Source organism: Nerophis lumbriciformis, linkage group LG35, assembly GCF_033978685.3.
Source record: "Nerophis lumbriciformis linkage group LG35, RoL_Nlum_v2.1, whole genome shotgun sequence".
Classification (NCBI taxonomy): domain Eukaryota; kingdom Metazoa; phylum Chordata; class Actinopteri; order Syngnathiformes; family Syngnathidae; genus Nerophis; species Nerophis lumbriciformis.
The window spans coordinates 22,154,634-22,174,566 of record NC_084582.2 but is presented as its reverse complement, the minus strand read 5'-3'; the positions used below and the strand labels follow the sequence as shown (position 1 = coordinate 22,174,566).

Below are 19,933 nucleotides of genomic sequence, written 5' to 3'. Positions count from 1 at the left end.
TTTAAGCCAAAATGCGTCTGTTCTCCCTTTTCTGTCTACACACTGTGTCTGCTTGTAAGTACTCTGTGATTGTGCGCTGCCGAACATGCTCGTCTGCTCCTAAACCAGCAACGACATGATGTGACGACGACTTGGGGGATCGGTACTTTTTAGAGGCGGTATAGTACCGAATATGATTTATTAGTTTCGCTGTACTATACTAATACCGGTATACCGTACAACCCTACTTCCTTGTGTTGAAAAATAAATAGCTGGGGTTGTGGCACCAGCTTCTGGACTAGATCCAAGTCTATGAGCATGAACTGATGAAGCCTACTTGGATCACCTCTTCCAAGACAAACTGAACAGTCCAGTTGCGATCAATTGAGTGCCCTGAGAATATGAACAGCAAATATTGATAATATTTGATGATTTAATGATTGATAAACATTGATTAAAATATGTTTTCACGGTAGTCAGAAAAACAGAATGTCAACAAATAATCCGGACATAAAAACATGAAATAATCACAAACATGTGGACAGAAAGGACCAAATGAGTACAAAACTATGCCAGCTTTACTGCCGGGACACTTACATCATTAAGTATTGGAGAAGACCCAAGGCCACAAAGTGTATACACGTGGAGATTCTGAAGATGGGAAAAGGCATTTTCTTCAGTCATCCTAAAGGAAAAAGAAACATTTTATTACTATATCCACTTTAATCGCTTAGGAATATCTTGCTATCTGTCAGCATTCTAGCTAGCTATTAGTCGGTTATCAATTGAGCTATATTACTCATGAACAAATGCATGTATTTATTTAAATGTTAGAATAAAAGAAAACACTAACTGCCTTCACACTTTTGGTACTCTGTGCTAGCTTGTTAGATGCTAGTATTTTCAGTAAAGATGTCCGATAATGGCTTTTTTGCCGATATCCGATATTCCGATATTGTCCAACTCATAATTACCGATACCGATATCAACCGATACCGATATATACAGTTGTGGAATTAACACATTATTATGCCTAGTTTTTTTGGGATGCCCCGCTGGATGCATTAAACAATGTAACAATGTTTTCCAAAATAAATCAACTAAAGTTATGGAAAAAAGTGCCAACATGGCACTGCCTTATTTATTATTGAAGTCACAAAGTGCATTATTTTCTCAAACAGCAGCTTGGAATTTGGGACATGCTCTCCCTGAGAGAGCATGAGGAGGTTGGGGGCGTGGGGGGTGTATATCGTAGCGTCCCGGAAGCGTTAGTGCTGCAAGGGGATCTGGGTATTAATTCTGTTGTGTTTATGTTGTGTTACGGTGCGGATGTTCTCCCGAAATGTGTTTGTCATTCTTGTTTGGTGTGGGTTCACAGTGTGGCGCATATTTGTAACAGTGTTAAAGTTGTTTATACGGCCACCCTCAGTGTGACCTGCATGGCTGTTGACCAAGTATGATTTGCATTCACTTGTGTGTGTGAAAAGCCGTAGATATTATGTGACTGGCCCGGCACGCAAAGGAAGTGCCTTTAAGGTTTATTGGCCCTCTGTACTTCTCCCTACGTCCGTGTACCACTCCGTACAGCGGCGTTTTAAAAAGTCATAAATTTTACTTTTTGAAACCGATACTGATCATTTTGAAACCGATACCGATAATTTCCGATATTGCATTTATCGGCCGATAATATCGGCAGTCCGATATGATCGGACATCTCTAGTAGATATAATTTAAAATATCACCGACTGTCGTCTTTTTAGTTGTTATTCTGCACTACATATCGGGTGACATGATATCTCACCCATTCATCCTCCTGGGCTCCTTCTCCTTCCCCTTCAGGTTTCTGGGTGCTGCCTGTTCCAGCTTTATTGGCCATGATCTTGTCCGTCCATGATGCTCCAACCTTTACACTTCCAGCGAAGTTGCACTTGGTCACTGTGCCGCTGTCCACTGTTGCTAAAGAGACTGACAAATACAGACACGTGAAGCAAAAAAGGATCCAAATCTTTCAGCAACTCACAATCTGATTACGATTCTATGGGTGACGATTTGATTCAGAATCGATTCTCGATTTACAGGCAAATAGTAAAGAATTAAAAAAACAAAACAATAAGCTAAAATACACAACTTGATATTGTACTGTATTTTCCGGACCATAGTGCTCACCGGATTATAAGGCGATTTTCGATTTTTTTCATATATATAAGGCGCGCCGGATTATAGGGCGCATTAAAGGAGTCATTATAAAGAGTATATTTTTTTTTCTAAAAGTAAAACACTTCCTTGTGGTCTACATAACATGTGATGGAGGTTATTTGGTCAAAATGTTGCATAGATGATGTTTTACAAATCATCTTCAGGCCGCTTTCTGACAGTCGCTTTAGGATGCGCCATTTTGTGGGCGGTCTTATTTACGTGGCTCACCTTCGGCAGCGTCTTCTCCCCGTCATCTTTGTTGTAGCGGTGTAGCGTGCAAGGACGGGCGTGGAAGAAAAAAGTTAAAGTTAAAGTACCAATGATTGTCACACACACTAGGTGTGGCGAAATTATTCTCTGCATTTGACCCATCGCCCTTGATCACCTCCTGGGAGAAGTGTCAAAAGATGGAGCTAACTGTTTTAATGACATTCAGACTTTACTTAAATCAATAACGGAGCAGCATTTCCTCATCCGCAAACAACAACACAGGAAATGTGTGCCGTGAAAAAACGCCCAAACGGAACTCTCTAATAACTAAAGTTCCTTGGGTGAATAATGCAAACTCACTACACCGGTATGTTTTAGCGCTTTGATGGCGAGTTTACTGACAGATATAAGTAAGAACTTTACACTACATTATATTAGAAATGGCAACAGCGGAGGATGAATGTCCCATAACAAGAAGATAGAGAAAAAGAAGAAGCTTATCGATTACGGCGTCGGCACAATTTTTCAGGATTTATGCAGATCCCAAATACAGATCAGCAGGTACCAGAAGGTAAGAAAAGTCGCTTTTGCATAATATTGCGAAACAAAATGTCAGATAATATGTCTTACCTTATACACACACCATAATAATACTTGTATGTTGAAGCACAGTACAATCCATCAAGCGGTGCGGCTTCATAGCTTACCAAAGTCGTTCTAAAACATTTTGATAGATTTTTGAGAGCCGTGTGTAATGTTCTATATTTCCAATGGAACATATAAAATGTTGTTGTTCTTTACTTGAGTCATATTGCCATCATAACCTACTCAGTGGCCTAGTGGTTAGAGTGTCCGCCCTGAGATCGGTAGGTTGTGAAGTGAAGTGAATTACATTTATATAGCGCTTTTTCTCAAGTGACTCAAAGCGCTTCACATAGTGAAACCCAATATCTAAGTTACATTTAAACCAGTGTGGTGGCACTGAGAGCAAGTGGGTAAAGTGTCTTGCCCAAGGACACAACGGCAGTGACAAGGATGGCGGAAGCGGGGATCGAACCTGGAACCCTCAAGTTGCTGGCACAGCCGCTCTACCAACCGAGCTTGTGAGTTCAAACCCCGGCCGAGTCATACCAAAGACTATAAAAATGGGACCCATTACCTCCCTGCTTGGCACTCAGCATCAAGGGTTGGAATTGGGGGTTAAATCACCAAAAATGATTCCCGGGCGCTGCCCACTGCTCCCCTCACCTCCCAGGGGGTGAACAAGGGTGATGGGTCAAATGCAGAGGACAAATTTCACCACACCTAGTGTGTGTGTGACAATCATTGGTACTTTAACTACTTTAATATTGCAGTCTACACGCATCTCTTATGTTTGACTGCCATCTACTGGTCACACTTATCATTACACCATGTATCAAATAAAATTGCTTCGGGGTCAGTAAGCAAAACCAGAATGATTCCGTACATTAGGCGCACCAGGTTTTAAGGCGCACTGACGAGTTTGGAGAAAAAAACATTTTAAGTGCGCCGTATAGCCCGGAAAATACGGTAATTTAAAAGTGATTGTAAAATTGTAGACAGAAGTAAAAGGTGTGAGGCACAATTCAAACCTTTGGTATCGTTTGTTGTTATTATTGATTATCTTGTTCATCTGAACCCAATGAAATGTTCAACACATGTAGATTTGAGCATATATACATTATTGGAACAATTCTGTATAATGTTTAACATACTTCAGTTAATGTTAATGTTAGTTAATCAGACTTTGTACCCTCCTTTCTGATTGATCACTTTAAACGCTAATTGTCTGCTAGTCAGTGCCAATCTGAAGGAACTGTTTCGGTACAACTGTGTGTGCTTTCTGAAAGCAAACAAGAGTCTGCGCGTGAGTCATGGCTTAGGTTTAGGCACTGCTTTGATACTATACACCTGCTTTGATAAAACATTACCGTAATACAAACCATGTATCGAATACTTTATAAAGCAGGGTTTACCTTAAAATAAACTAGCAGCTGTGTTGGAAAAATGCCTGCAAGACTCACATATGAATGGACTGTTTCCTCTGGTCTTCAGTCGAACATCAGTTTCCATCTCCAGCTCTGTGTTGTCCATGTCAGACTCAGGGTACCAGAAGGCCCATGTCCCACCTGGCCTGTGCTTGTCCGTTATGTTTACCAGCTCGTCCTTTCGTATGATTGCTGACAGCTGCTGCTCAGACAGAACGTCAGACTCCCCCTTAGCTTCCACCTCTGCACAGATACACGTTTGCATCATTCAATATTTTTATTTCAATAAGAATATCATGTAATAAATATTTCCTTTGTGATTGTATTGTTAAATGATTGCTTTTGGTATTAATCACTCATCTACCCTGAAAACAGGCTAGCTAAATAAGCTATTAACCTTTGAATTTTGCAGTTTTTACAATAAAATATTAAGGGCTTTGCCGATTCTTTATTGATATCAAATATCGCTCCAATATCAGCATACTGTCCGATACGATGAGATTGCATAGTAAAACAAGCAGTCTTGCAGCGTGTTTACTTGTGCAAAGCTGGACAGCCAGTTAACATCTAAATGTCCTCCGATAAACACACAGGGTTAGTCTTCTCTTGTACAAACCCTGTTTCCATATGAGTTGGGAAATTGTGTTAGATGTAAATATAAACGGAATACAATGATTTGCAAATCATTTTCAACCCATATTCAGTTGAATATGCTACAAAGACAACATATTTGATGTTCAAACTGATAAACTTTTTTTTTTTTTTGCAAATAATCATTAACTTTAGAATTTGATGCCAGCAACACGTGACAAAGAAGTTGGGAAAGGTGGCAATAAATACTGATAAAGTTGAGGAATGCTCATCAAACACTTATTTGGAACATCCCAAAGGTGTGCAGGCTAATTGGGAACAGGTGGGTGCCATGATTGAGTATAAAAACAGCTTTCCAAAAAATGCTCAGTCTATCACAAGAAAGGATGGGGCGACGTACACCCCTTTGTCCACAACTGCGTGAGCAAATAATCAAACAGTTTAAGAACAACGTTTCTCAAAGTGCAATTGCAAGAAATTTAGGGATTTCAACATCTACGGTCCATAATATCATCAAAAGGTTCAGAGAATCTGGAGAAATCACTCCACGTAAGCGTGGCTGGAAACCAACATTGAATGACCGTGACCTTCGATCCCCCAGACGGCACTGTATCAAAAACCAACATCAATCTCTAAAGGATATCACCACATGGGCTCAGGAACACTTCAGAAAACCACTGTCACTAAATACAGTTCGTCTGTAAGTGCAAGTTAAAGCTTTACTATGCAAAGCGAAAGCCATTTATCAACAACATCCAGAAACGCCGCCGGCTTGTCTGGGCCCAAGATCATCTAAGATGGACTCATGCAAAGTGGAAAAGTGTTCTGTGGTCTGACGAGTCCACATTTCAAATTGTTTTTGGAAATATTCGACATCGTGTCATCCGGACCAAAGGGGAAGCGAACCATCCAGACTGTTATCGACGCAAAGTTCAAAAGCCAGCATGCCCAAGGCATGGGTAACTTACACATTTGTGAAGGCACCATTAATGCTGAAAGGTACATACAGGTTTTGGAACAACATATGCTGCCATCTAAGCGCCGTCTTTTTCATGGACGCCCCTGCTTATTTCAGCAAGACAATGCCAAGCCACATTCAGCATGTGTTACAACAGCGTGGCTTCGTAAAAAAAGAGTGCGGGTACTTTTCTGGCCCGCCTGCAGTCCAGACCTGTCTCTCATCGAAAATGTGTGGTGCATTATGAAGCGTAAAATACGACAGCGGAGACCCCGGACTGTTGAACGACTGAAGCTCTACATAAAACAAGAATGGGAAAGAATTCCACTTTCAAAGCTTCAACAATTAGTTTCCTTAGTTCCCAATCGTTTATTGAGTGTTGTTAAAAGAAAAGGTGATGTAACACAGTGGTGAACATGCCCTTTCCCAACTACTTTGGCACGTGTTGCAGCCATGAAATTCTAAGTTAATTATTATTTGCAAAAAAAAAATTTTGATAATGGGTTTTACTATGTAAAGCACAGTCAGCATCTCTGCTTCAGTAAACAATGATGTCACTGTCAGCGATGTGAGTGACACTTGCGAACTTGTCAGCCACTTCTCCAAGAGACTCCTTTTGAACACTCATCGCACATTAACACTTCAAAAAGCACATATTTTTATTGTTATTTGTTGACCTGCAAAGTATGTTTTTGTGTTGGAGGAGTTTGGTCGGGTGCTGGTTAGCTTGAAGCTAACAGCTACCCTATCTCCATCCTCGAACGATGTCAATACAGCGGCAGATAAAAGTGAAGTTTCCATTGACTCACAAAGACTAAAACAACTCATTTACTGGAGCCATGGCACAGGATGAAGTTAAAAAGGTTGACTTTACCCTCACCTTAGTGTTTACTATGAAGTCTTTCTTTTGACAGCTCCTCGCGGTAAAGTTGTCCGAGTGCAAACTAGGGCAGTATTTGTGATTGATAAAACCTCCGGCGAATCAAAATTTTAAAAATTGTACCGGAAAGTTCATTACTTTGAAGACGACCAATAAAAACGCAATAAACGGGGACGGAAATTTGACCCGGTTTTCTTCTCCAAGTCACGACACTGACATTATTGTCTTTGTGACAGCGCGCTTGCTCCCGCTGTCAGCGCGCAGGTGCGTCCTCGCTCTCCTGGCTAGAGAGAGAAAGAGACGTGAAAAGAGCGCACCGTCGCAATTGACAAAACAAAACACCGGTGGAAAGCGATAATCGATTAAAAAAAACAAGCAAACTGGAGTTTTGACCTGGAGAAGGCAGAGTCGGTAAAAAAACAAAAAACTGCATCACGGGGAAATGCGCGTCCTTTCTGATTTCAATGCGTAAAAAGACACAAAAAGTGCGTTAACGCCAACACTGTACATTATGTCCATTCATACAATATATTATTTAAATTTGTTTTCATGGAAAAAAATGTTTTTGTGTAAAAAAAAAAAACTACATATTTTTAAGGTGTGGCAGCATTTTTAATTACAGGGATAACCATGTCAGGTTAACCATTCATCCTTACATCCTTCCATATGGTGCTGCGAGGAAATAAAGTACAGTACTGCTTACTCACTGTAAGAAGACAACAGGAAGCCTGTGTTGACCTTTTTGCTATCACTGAAGTTAGGCGCAATCTCCTTCCCACTGGCATCAAATTTCCTCTGATGGATGCGTTTCGGTTTGATGTACAGCACATAGTAACGAACCTGCCGAAAGAACACAACAAACATGTGATGAGTTTTCTTTAGTTGTATTTTAGATTCATTTTTGATACATGCCACACAAATAAATGTGGCACTACCTCGCTCATAAACACATAGCTGTGAGTGCAGCCTGTCGTTGCAACTCCGTACAGTAGATGGCATTGTAACTCAGTTTCTTAACACTTCAAACACACCTGGTCTGCCAGAGAAGTGTTTTTCAACCACTGTGCCGTGGCACACTAGTGTACCTTGAGATATTGTCTAATGTGCCGTGGGAGATTATGTAATTTCACCTAATTGGGTTAAAAATATTTTTTGCAAACCAGTAATTATAATCCGCAAATGTGCCGTTGTTGAGTGTCTGTGCTGTCTAGAGCTCGGCAGAGTAACCGTGTAATACTCTTCCATATCAGTAGGTGGCAGCAGGTAGCTAATTGCTTTGTAGATGTCGGGAACATGGTTTGTCGTGATCAAAATATGTGGGAGGCAGTCTGTAGGTAAAAAGGTATCGAACGCATAAACCAAAAATAAACAAAAGGCGAGTGCCGCTAAGAAAAGGCATTGAAGCAAAACGAAACTAAAACTGAACCGGCTACAAAGAAAACAAAAACAGAATGCTGGACGACAGCAAAGACTTACAGCGTGTGGAGCAGACGGCGTCCACAAAGTATATCCGTACATACATGACAATCAACAATGTCCCCACAAAGAAGGATTGCGTCCGCACAACTTAAATAGTCTTTAATTGCAAAAACAAAGCAGCTGCGAGGAATAGCATTCAAGGAAGACATGAAACTGCTACAGGAAAATACCAACGAAAGAGGAAAAGCCACCATAGGAGAACTAAAACACTACACACAGGAAAACAGCTACAAACTCAAAATAAGTCACGGCGTGATGTGACAGTACACCTACATTGAGACAAGAGCTATAGTGATGCTTATGGTTTGAATTCATATCCAACAATTGCGAGAACGACTTTTTATTGTCAATATCGGCTGCTGAGTTTCATTTTTTTATGTTTTCTGCTGGTTGTGTCCCTCAGAATTTTTTCAATTAAAAAAATGTGCCTTGGCTCAGAAATGGTTTAAAAACACTGTGCCAGAGAATTAGAAGACCTAGCCAGACATACTGTATCCAAATAAATAAATGAATAAAAAGTAAAACATTGAAAAGTTTCTATAGCAGGGGCGTCGAGCTTGTTTTGATTAAGGGCCACATTGCAGTTATGGCTGCCCTCAGTGGGCAGCTTGTAACAGTAAATAACATATGAATATGAACGTATAAAGATATGCCTCATTATATAATAACACAATTGCCTAACCATTCTAATTTTTTTTTATGTACACAGTAAAAAAATTCCTTTAGAATTAATGGTAAAAACTTGGTGATGAGATGCCAGACTTTTACCTAAAAATATACGGTGAATTTCACAGCATATTACTATAAATGGAAAAACAGCACCAACATTTTTTCTACAGTAATTCTGGCGACTGAGCTGCAATGTGTGCAATATGGAGGTATGTGGGCTTCAAAACCAACGATAAAGGTGGCGCTTTAAACAAGGAAGCGCCGCGCTTCAAGTTTGCTTTAAAACACGCCTCGCCAAATGTGGCGATTGGTGTTACCACTTTTGCTTCAAACTTAGGTAAACATTTAAATAATAAGTATTCAGATCTAAATAGTGACAGGTTATAATGTCCTGCTGTTTGGCTAGTCAAGGAGCACAGGGAGGTAACACACGTCACAATTATCTATTGCAATTATCTATCAACTGGAAGGAGCAATGGGTCTGCTAAGCTGCGCTTTCCGGTCAGAATTTGAGGCCGCCGATTTGTGACAATTTGGTTGCTTTATTTGTAGTTTTGCAGGACACAACCGGATCTGTTCATCCTTCTATTGCGCAATCTGGGTCACAGCTTGCCTTTTGCTAAACCACTGGTGAGAAGCACTGATGTATATCCATCCATCCATTTTCTACCGCTTATCCCTTTCGCGGTCGCGGGGGGTGCTGGAGCCTATCTCAGCTACAATCGGGCGGAAGGCGGGGTACACCCTGGACAAGTCGCCACCTCATCGCAGGGCCAACACAGATAGACAGACAACATTCACACTATAGTAATTAAAAAATAATATTTTACCATTTGAAAAGGTTGTTTAGTAAATGTTAACGTAAAAGTCTGATAGTATTCAGTACACCGCTGATACATTGTTTACTGCAGAATGAAGTCTGTGATGACAAGCGGCATAATTAATCCCATACTTGCCAACCTTGAGACCTCCGATTTCGGGGGGGGGGGGCTGGCGTGGTCGGGGGGCGTGGTTAAGAGGGGAGGAGTCATATATATATATATATATATATATATAAGAAATACTTAATTTTCAGTGAATTCTATCTATATATATTTTTTTTTTTAATTTTTAATTTTATTATATCCATCCATCCATTTTCTACCGCTTATTCCCTTTTGGGGTCGCGGGGGGCGCTGGAGCCTATCTCAGCTACAATCGGGCGGAAGGCGGGGTACACCCTGGACAAGTCGCCACCTCATTGCAGGGCTATTTTATTATATATATATATATATATATATATAAATAAGAGAAATACTTGAATTTCAGTGTTCATTTATTTACACATATACACACACATAACACTCATCTACTCATTGTTGAGTTAAGGGTTGAATTGTCCATCCTTGTTCTATTCTCTGTCACTATTTTTCTAACCATGCTGAACACCCTCTCTGAGGATGCATTCGGCTTTGTCTCCTTGTTGTGTGCGCAGTAGTGCATTGCACTCTCTAAAAGCCGTAGATGTTATTGTCACATATGCATGTACAGTAGATGGCAGTATTGTCCTGTTTAAGAGTGTCACAACATTGCTGCTTACGGCAGACAAACTGCTTTACAGTAGACGAAAACATGACTGCTGTTGTTGTGTGTTGTTGCCGCGCTGGGAGGACGTTAATGAAACTGCCTAACAATAAACCCACATAAGAAACCAAGAACTCACCCTCGATCATTCTACACTTGTAACGTGATTGGGCAGGCACGGTGTTTATATTGTGGGAAAGCGGACATAAAAACAGGCTGTCAACACGTCACTCAGGTCCGCCTGGATTTCGGGAGATTTTCGGGAGAAAATTTGCCCTGGGAGGTTTTCGGGAGAGGCGCTGAATTTCGGGAGTCTCCCGGAAAATCCGGGAGGGTTGGCAAGTATGATTAATCCTGTCCAATTAGCATTGGAAAAGAAGAAGAAAAAAAGTAGTTTTCTTTGCCCCTGCAAAATGTACCGAAAAAGAAGCAAAACGGTGGCCCTAAAACCAAGGAACGGCCCGTAGCGTGGGGTACCTGTACCGTTGCACCTCTAGTAAACACTATCATAGATATGAACAAAATGACAATTGTCAGCTGTTAGCATATACAGTACAGGCCAAAAGTTAGGACACACCTTCTCATTCAATGTGTTTTCTTTATTTTCTTGACTATTTACATTGTAGATTGTCACTGAAGGCATCAAAACTATGAATGATCACATGTGGAGTTATGTACTTAACAACTTAACAATAACTGAAAACATGTTTTATATTCTAGTTTCTTCAAAATAGCCACCCTATGCTCTGATTACTTTTTTGCACACTCTTGGCATTCTCTTGATGAGCTTCAAGAGGCAGTCACCTGAAATGGTTTACAATTCACAGGTGTGCTTGAAGCTCACGGTGAGAATGCCAAGAGTGTGCAAAGCAGTAATCAAAGGGTGGCTAATTTGAAAAAAAAACAAACTACAATATAAAACATGTTTTCAGTTATTTCACCTTTTTTTTGTTAAGTACATAACTCCACATGTGTGCATTCATAGTTGTGATGCCTTCAGTGACAATCTACAATTTAAATAGTTCTGAAAATAAAGAAAACGCATTGAATGAGGAGAAGGTGTGTCCAAACTTTTGGCTTGTACTGTATTACCTTGCTCAAACATGGCGGAAATGTCTATTACCAGATACTGCAGTAGTGAACAGTAGGGATGCAACGATACTCTGTATGATCCTGCACGGGACAATACGCCTTTAAAAAAAATTAAAAATTGTGATTTTAAATATGATTGGATGATATAAACAAATTAATCGTGATATCTTTTTCTGCCATATCGACCAGCCCTATTGTTAAATGTTAGTGCACCAATCAAAAGAATAGAAGGTTGTTATATTCACTAATGAACCGAATCAAATGACTGGCTCATTAACATTAACAATGGATTTGGGACACTGCAGTGATTTATATTAGCTTGACATTATAGTAAAGACATATTTTACATTTACGTCTCGCTCTGTAAACCAAGGCAGAAAAGGCGGCAACTTTGCACGTGCGCATTTCATTTGCGCATTTCATTTACAGCCTGGAGGAGAGTTGGTTTCCTCTTTGCACTGACATGATGAGCTAGCTAGCTAGTTGTCACAGCGAGACTCACACACACACACGAGGTGAGCAAGTGACTGAGGCTGTGTACAATAAGCAAATCAAATTCAGTGATTTATTTAAGTGTGACAGTAAAGAAACATTTACATTTAAAGTTCTAGTCTAAACTTCCGGCTAGGAACGCGGAAAATCCGACTTCGTAGTACAAATAGAGTGCACCATAAAAGTCCAAATGATTTGCGCATGCGCGAACCGCTGCGATTCCCGCCATGTTAGGATTGGATAGTCGCCAACAAAGTTGCAAAGGTGGCAACACTGTAAATAACACAAAATGTCACATTCAGAAGTAGGGCTGGGCGATATATCGAATATACTCGATATATCGCGGGTTTGTCTCTGTGCAATAAAGAAAATGACAATATGGTGATATTGGAGTATATGTTCTCACGCAGTTGCTTTTAGCTGCGGGCATTACACTACATGCGTTCGTCACTCTATCTTGTCTCACAAAGACATAAACAAGCACACCTTCTTACATACGTCACATACTGTCGCGCGTGCAACGTCATACGCCCTTGCAGAGCAGACAGGTAGCGGCATGGATAACATTAGCTGTGATGCTAGCGGTGCGGTGCGAGTGGTAATAAGAGAGAGAGAGAAGGTGCGAATCTGGTAACAAATGAAGGAAGAATTAATTCCCAAGAAAAACAGCACAGGGTCCATCGTCTGGCGGTGGTTTGGCTTCAAGTGGGAATATGTCGAACAGACAACCGTAATTTGTCAAGTGTGCGGCAAAAGCGTTGCTACAAAAAGTAGCATTACTGCTAATTCAATCAATCAATCAATCAATCAATCTTTATTTATATAGCCCTAAATCACAAGTGTCTCAAAGGGCTGCACAAGCCACAACGACATCCTCGGTACAAAGCCCACATACGGGCAAGGAAAAACTCACCCCAGTGGGACGTCGATGTTTGTAGCATCATTTCAAAAGTCACCCGCTAGAGAGTGAAGAGTGCTTGAAACTCTGCATGTCATCATCTCCGGCCGGTGCCACACCCACAAAATGCCCCAACAACCATTTCCAGATCAACACCGTATGAAAAAAATAGTCAAAAACAGAAGGAGATAACGTCCGCAGTAACCTACCACATAGCGAAGGACATACACTATTTGATTTCCTATTATGCAGCTCATTTTTATTTGACAGTTATTGAAATATCTTGTCTTATCATGCACAAAAACGCACTTTATTTGTTTTATAATATTGTAGTGGCGTTCTGTACAAAAAGTGCACTTTAATTTCGTGTTGTTTTGATATGTCATCTTAGTGACATCATGCACAAAAGTGCACTAATAGCTTGTTTTAAAATGTCTCTGACAATCTTGCACTTTCTGTTTTGAAATGACATGAATGCTTGTGCCACTGCTTAATAACTGTTTAATAATTACAGTTTTGGTCAATTGACTTAGTTGTCATTCACCTCTCTGAATGAAAGTTTAAAATGAGCATATATTAATGCAGTATGAAGAAGAATGTTTTAATGTAGACACATAGAATCATCATACTGCTGTGATTATATGCATCAAGTGTTCATTCAAGGCTAAGGCAAAATATTGAGATATACATCGTTTATCGTGACATGGCCTAAAAATATCGAGATATTAATAAAAGGCCATATTGCCCAGCCCTAATCAGAAGAGACGGTCAGAAAAACACCTTGAAGATGGTCTGCAAAACATAATCTATGCAACATTTTGACCAAAGAACCACCATTACATGTTATGTGGACCACAAGGAAGTGTCGGAAAAATATCATAATATGACCCTTAAAAGTACTGTAATAGACAGTACAACCTAACGTACCTTCTTATTGTTGACATCAGTCAGCGCATGTCTGGAAAGGTCCACAAGTGTTCCTTCAACAAGTACTCCTTGGCCACTGCAGAGACAAAAACAAAGCTTTAAAACCTGTGACCTTTGTGACAACTTCCTTTCATCCATTTTTTTTACTCATTAAAGTCTCAGGTAAGATGAAGTTTTTCCCAGCTTTGAGTGACAAGTGAGGTACACTCAGACTTGTCACAAGCAAATATTCATACCTATGGACAATTAAGAGTAAACAATGAACATAAAATGCATGTGTAGGAGCCAGAATTGGGGATTTTAGGAACAATGTGTTTGTGGGGGCGTGTCTGCTGGGATGAGGGGGTTACTGATTACATGGACAGGGGTGTGACTGTGTTATTCACTAGACAGGAAGTATTTAAGGACGTGCATTCATTCACCTGTGTCAAATCGAGGACATAGAAAACAGGACACAGGCCAAGTTGGATGCCGTATCTTTTGTTTACCGTTTTTCATCCACTTTTATACACGATTCATCTTCAGCCATCAAGCTTTACTTTGTACCATTCATGCTATCTTATTTTTGCAACATGTTAAACACACTTCAAATGTACTGCAGAGTAAGCGCGTAATTCAAATTCGGAACCCGCCTCCGCCTCTCAGCGATCACCAGGAAATGTGCCCGCAACATTAAGTAAACAAAAAAGGCTTACAATAAAATCATCTCAACGATTTCAACAACAACAATCATCAAGAAACCGGACCATCACACCAGGACAACAACCGGAGAAGCAGAGAAGCCACGCAGCTGTGCACAAGCACACCTGTCTCATCAATTTGCTAGATTAAGGAATTGACTGTGGATTCTGTCTTTAAAGAAGAGTTAGGTCACTTTGGTAGTCAGCACTTAATTAGTGCTAACGAGCTGCAGTTGCCGGTAACGCTGATGTTGTCACGAGGCTGCATAGAAGATTATGTAGCGATCACTGCTAATAAACATGAACGCTAAAAAACTTGAACCACCATGCTTAACGTTCATCTGCTCATAGGCGAGCAGCGGAGAACTTAGAAGTGTTAACAGCACAAATAAGCATGTTAAAGGCCTACTGAAATGTGATTTTCTTATTTAAACGGGGATAGCAGGTCCATTCTATGTGTCATACTTGATCATTTCGCGATATTGCCATATTTTTGCTGAAAGGATTTAGTAGAGAACATCGACGATAAAGTTCGCAACTTTTGGTCGCTGATAAAAAAGCCTTGCCTCTACCGGAAGTAGCAGACGAGTAGCGTGACGTCACAGGTTGTGGAGCTCCTCACATCCCCACATTGTTTACAATCATGGCCACCAGCAGCGAGAGGGATTCGGACCGAGAAAGCGACGATTTCCCCATTAATTTGAGCGAGGATAAAAGATTTGTGGATGAGGAAAGTGAGAGTGAAGGACTAGAGGGCAGTGGGAGCGATTCAGATAGGGAAGATGCTGTGAGAGGCGGGTGGGACCTGATATTCAGCTGGGAATGACTAAAACAGTAAATAAACACAAGACATATATATACTCTATTAGCCACAACACAACCAGGCTTATATTTAATATGCCACAAATTAATCCAGCATAACAAACACCTCCCCCCTCTCGTCCATATAACCCGCCAATACAACTCAAACACCTGCACAACACACTCAATCCCACAGCCCAAAGTACTGTTCACCTCCCCAAAGCTCATACAGCACATATATTTCCCCAAATTCCCCAAAGTTACGTACGTGACATGCACATAGCGGCACGCACGTACGGGCAAGCGATCAAATGTTTGGAAGCCACAGCTGCATGCGCACTCACGGTACCGTGGTTGCGTATACAACTCAAAGTCCTCCTGGTAAGAGTCTCTGTTGTCCCAGTTCTCCACAGGCCAATGGTAAAGCTTGACTGTCATCTTTCAGGAATGTAAACAATGAAACACCGGCCGTGTTTGTGTTGCTGAAGTCGGCCGCAATACACCGCTTCCCACCTACAGCTTTCTTCTATGCTGTCTCCATTGTTCATTGAACAAATTGCAAAGGATTCACCAACACAGATGTCCAGAATACTGTGGAAATTTGCGATGAAAACAGACGACTTAATAGCTGGCCACCATGCTGTCCCAAAATGTCCTCCACAATCTGTGACGTCACGTGCCGACGTCATCATACCGAGACGTTTTCAGCAGGATATTTTGCGCAAAATTTAAAATTGCACTTTAGTAATGCCGTATTGGCATGTGTTGCAATGTTAAGATTTCATCATTGATATATAAACTATCAGACTGCGTGGTCGGCAGTAGTGGGTTTCAGTAGGCCTTTAAAGGAGAAACATGCTTTGGAGGCATAAGAGGCAAAGTTACGCTGAAGGAGAAAAAAAATGTACACTCGCCAGTCAGACTGCCTGAACCAAGGCAAAACTCAGTGTTATAAAATCAAAAAGACAATAAGACAATAATTTGGACTCTAATAATCATACGGTGGCTGGTGAACAGAACTGCAATGAAGCTGTTGTGCAGGTTCAGATGGAAGCCAAGAAGATGCTGGAGACGATTCACAGCAGGGATGATGGACTGCACGTGAATAGGACTCTGCTGGGTGCCACAGGAAATGGACCACTAATAGGGAACAGTGGCCAGGCCAATGAATGTCATCCCTAGACTGAAAACTGTACAACCATCATAAATTGGTGTCCGATTCAGCAAGAGCTGTTTTTGGAGGAATTTACTAAACCTACCATTTATTTTCAGCCAGGACCATCAAAACATCATGACCAGAAGTCACTGGATATATCAACATTGGACAAATAACTACATACACATGTTTGCTGTTCACAACCCAACCCTTTTCTCTCTTGGCTCTAAGCAAAGGCGGTCGCATTTCCTTCCCTCTACATGTCTGCCCTGCTTGCCTCTTTGTCTCGTCCTGTTTTGTTTAACTTTCTTGAAGCCTTTTTTGCACTGCTCTCCAAAATCTAAACAATAGAATAGATCAACTTCCCTCTCAACAAAATTGACAAGATCGAAGACACTCTGATGACTTTTTTTTGCCTTTTTGTATTCTTGTTTTTTGGGATATTGGAACACTTTTTGGATGATTAGATTTTTCTCTTAGCAGACTTCTTGGTCATAAAGATGGCCAGGAGAAAATTACTTTTATGTACACATTTGCATGAAGTACTTTTGTTTATTCTGTTTTTGTATATCTCCTACTTTATGTTTATTAACTATTGTGTGTAGATTGTCAATAGTCAGGTCATATAATCCACAATGTGTAATGCATGCAACTTTGAAACATCTTCAACAAACAAGAATAGTTTAGTTATCGCCATTAAACCGTTGTTGATACTCTTTTCACACAAATAAAAAAGGAAATTAGGTCGACGCAAGGTGTCTCTTTTTTCAGGGGCTTGGCAACATATACCCTGTAGTATGTGTAACATTGAGTTTGTTATTTATTACGGTCCTTGAACGCATCCTTTATATTCTTAACAGTGATTCCAGCACTAATGTTGTCGTGTGACTACACTACACTACACAACTTCAAAAATAAGTACGATAATTTATGTAATTTTATAGAGTTGGCCCTACCTTTCATACGAGCAGGTTGACCAGGCCCTGTCAAATGTCTCATTGTGTACTTCTTTGTTTTGCAAACAAGTGTTGTGATATATTCGACTCATATTCCAGATGTCCAAGTTTTCTTTCCGTGTTTTATGGTTAAAAAAAAAACACTTCCGCTTCCTCCTACGTCAGAGGTGCGCTCGATTTTACACCGCGCGCAGATGACATGGTAAACAGTACTGTATGTATGAAATAAGTCTGTTTCTCTGAAAAAAATGAAAATAAACACATTACTACCATATTATCATTTTATTACTTATTAGGGCCCGAGCAACGGCGGTAGTATGTTTGTTCCACAGTGTCACCTACTGGTTGACTGTGAAATTGCAACTGCACAAACGCACTCCACATAAAACACCAATCTATATTTGTTTGGAAAGCTTGGAAAACTTTGTTGTTATTTATTTTTTATTCGTGCTAAAAAGCCTACATGTTATGCTCTATTGCAGGGTTATAGTGACAAAACATCCTTAAATAGCCTACAATGAAATATATTAAATTAAATGCTTTAAAAAAATGGTATTGCACGAGCTGAACGTTTCACAAAATAGTGCCAATATAGTCCTCTTGTGGTAAAAAATGATAACAGTCATAATTTCCTTCCACACAGTCATGTCTTCCTGAATTTTTTTATGGTAGTTTGGGGCAGTGTTTTTCAACCACTGTGCCGTGAGATACAGTCTGGTGTGCCGTGGGAGATTATCTAAATTCACCTATTTGGGTTAAAAATGTTTTTTGCAAACCAGTAATTATAACCTGCAAATGATGTGCTGTTGTTGAGTGTCGGTGCTGTCTAGAGCTCGGCAGAGTAACCGTGTAATACTCTTCCATATCAGTAGGTGACAGCCGATAGCTAATTGCTTTGTAGATTTCGGAAACAGCGGGAGGCAGTGTGCAGGTAAAAAGGTATCAAATGCTTAAACCAAAAATAAACAAAAGGTGAGTGCCCCTAAGAAAAGGCATTGAAGCTTAGGGAAGGCTATGCAGAACGAAACAAAAACTGAACTGGCTAAAAGTAAACAAAAACAGAATGCCGGACGATAGCAAAGACTTACTGTGGAGCAAAGACTTACTGTGGAGCAAAGACGGCGTCCACAATGTACATCCGAACATGGCATGACAATTAACAATGTCCCCACAAAGAAGGATAAAAACAACTGAAATATTCTTGATTGCTAAAACAAAGTAGATGCGGGAAATATCGCTCAAAGGAAGACATGAAACTGCTACAGGAAAACACAGAAGAAAAGAGAAAAAGCCACCAAAATAGGAGCGCAAGACAAGAACTAAAACACTACACACAGGAAAACAGCAAAAAAATGAATATAAGTTACGGCGTGATGTGACAGGTCGTGACCGTACACCTACTTTGAGACAAGAGCTATAGTGATGCATGCTTGGTTATGGTTTAAAGTCCATCCATCCATTCATTTTCTACCGCTTGTCCCTTTCAGAAGTCATATCCAACAATTGCGACAATGATTTTTTACTGTCAATTGAGTTTCGTTTTTTAATGATTTCTGCTGGTGGTGTGCCTCCAGATTTTTTCAACGCAAAAAATGTGCCTTGGCTCAAAAAAAGGTTGAAAAACACTGGTTTGGGGTATTGGGTGGGACGCAACTACATGACTACTGTGGCGTCATTATAGCCCCCTTGTGGTAGAAAACTATGACATTTATAACTTTCTTCCACGTGCTCTTATCTTCCTGAATTTTGGGATAGTGGGTCGGGTTGTTGGGTGGGATGCAAATGCATGACTACTTTGGCGCCTTTATTGCCCCCTTGTGGTGGAAAATCATAACAGTCGTAACTTTCTTCCATATGCTCCGATCTTCCAGGAATGTTTGATGGTGGGTCGCGGTATCAATATCACGCCCCAGTGGTGAAAAATCATAACAGTCATAACTTCCTTTTACATGCTCCCATCTTCCTGATTTTTTTGATGGTAGGTCCTGATGTTGGGTGGGATGCAACTGCATGACTACTGCAGTGCCCTTACACCCTCTTGTGGTGGAGTACTACAAGAACAATAACTTCCTTTCACATGCTAAAATCTTCCTGAAATCTTTGATGGTGGGTAGGGGTGTTTGGTGGGATGCAACTGCATCAATGTTATGGCGCAATATCCCCACCTTGTGGTGGAAAATTATAACAGTCAAAACTTCTTTAAATATGCTCCTATTTTCCAGAATTTTTCGATGGAAGGTCGTGATGTTGGGTGGGACGCAACTGCATTACTACTGCTGCGCCCTTATCACCCAATGGTGGTGGAAACTTATAACAGTCAAAACTTCCTTAAACATGAATGCAACTGCATGACTAATGCTGCGATATTATCGCCCCCTTGTGGTGGGAAATTATAAC

The 19,933-nt window shown here is 40.5% G+C and overlaps 1 protein-coding gene across 1 annotated transcript; it reads right to left on the bottom strand.

The window, feature by feature from the left end:
* Positions 1–392: 392 nt before the first annotated feature.
* On the bottom strand, positions 393–17,674 carry arpin (actin related protein 2/3 complex inhibitor). The gene is made up of 6 exons (XM_061927942.1): positions 17,537–17,674; positions 13,944–14,019; positions 7,531–7,663; positions 4,431–4,637; positions 1,781–1,944; positions 393–664 (listed from the first exon to the last, which is right to left on the bottom strand). Exons 1-6 carry the CDS (start codon positions 17,626–17,628, stop codon positions 656–658), a joined length of 681 nt encoding a protein of 226 aa, XP_061783926.1. The 5' UTR covers positions 17,629–17,674; the 3' UTR covers positions 393–655.
* Between the last annotated feature and the right edge of the window lie 2,259 nt (positions 17,675–19,933).

What these genes read in the sequence shown, in the direction of transcription:
- arpin (XM_061927942.1), bottom strand. Translation starts at nt 17,628, where the DNA reads ATGAGTCGAATATATCACAACACTTGTTTGCAAAACAAAGAAGTACAC. An exon ending in TCAACCTGCTCGTATGAAAG is followed by an intron (nt 14,020 to 17,536) that starts GTAGGGCCAACT and finishes TTGTCTCTGCAG; the next exon opens with TGGCCAAGGAGTACTTGTTG. An exon ending in AGGAAACAGTCCATTCATAT is followed by an intron (nt 1,945 to 4,430) that starts GTGAGTCTTGCA and finishes TGTATTTGTCAG; the next exon opens with TCTCTTTAGCAACAGTGGAC.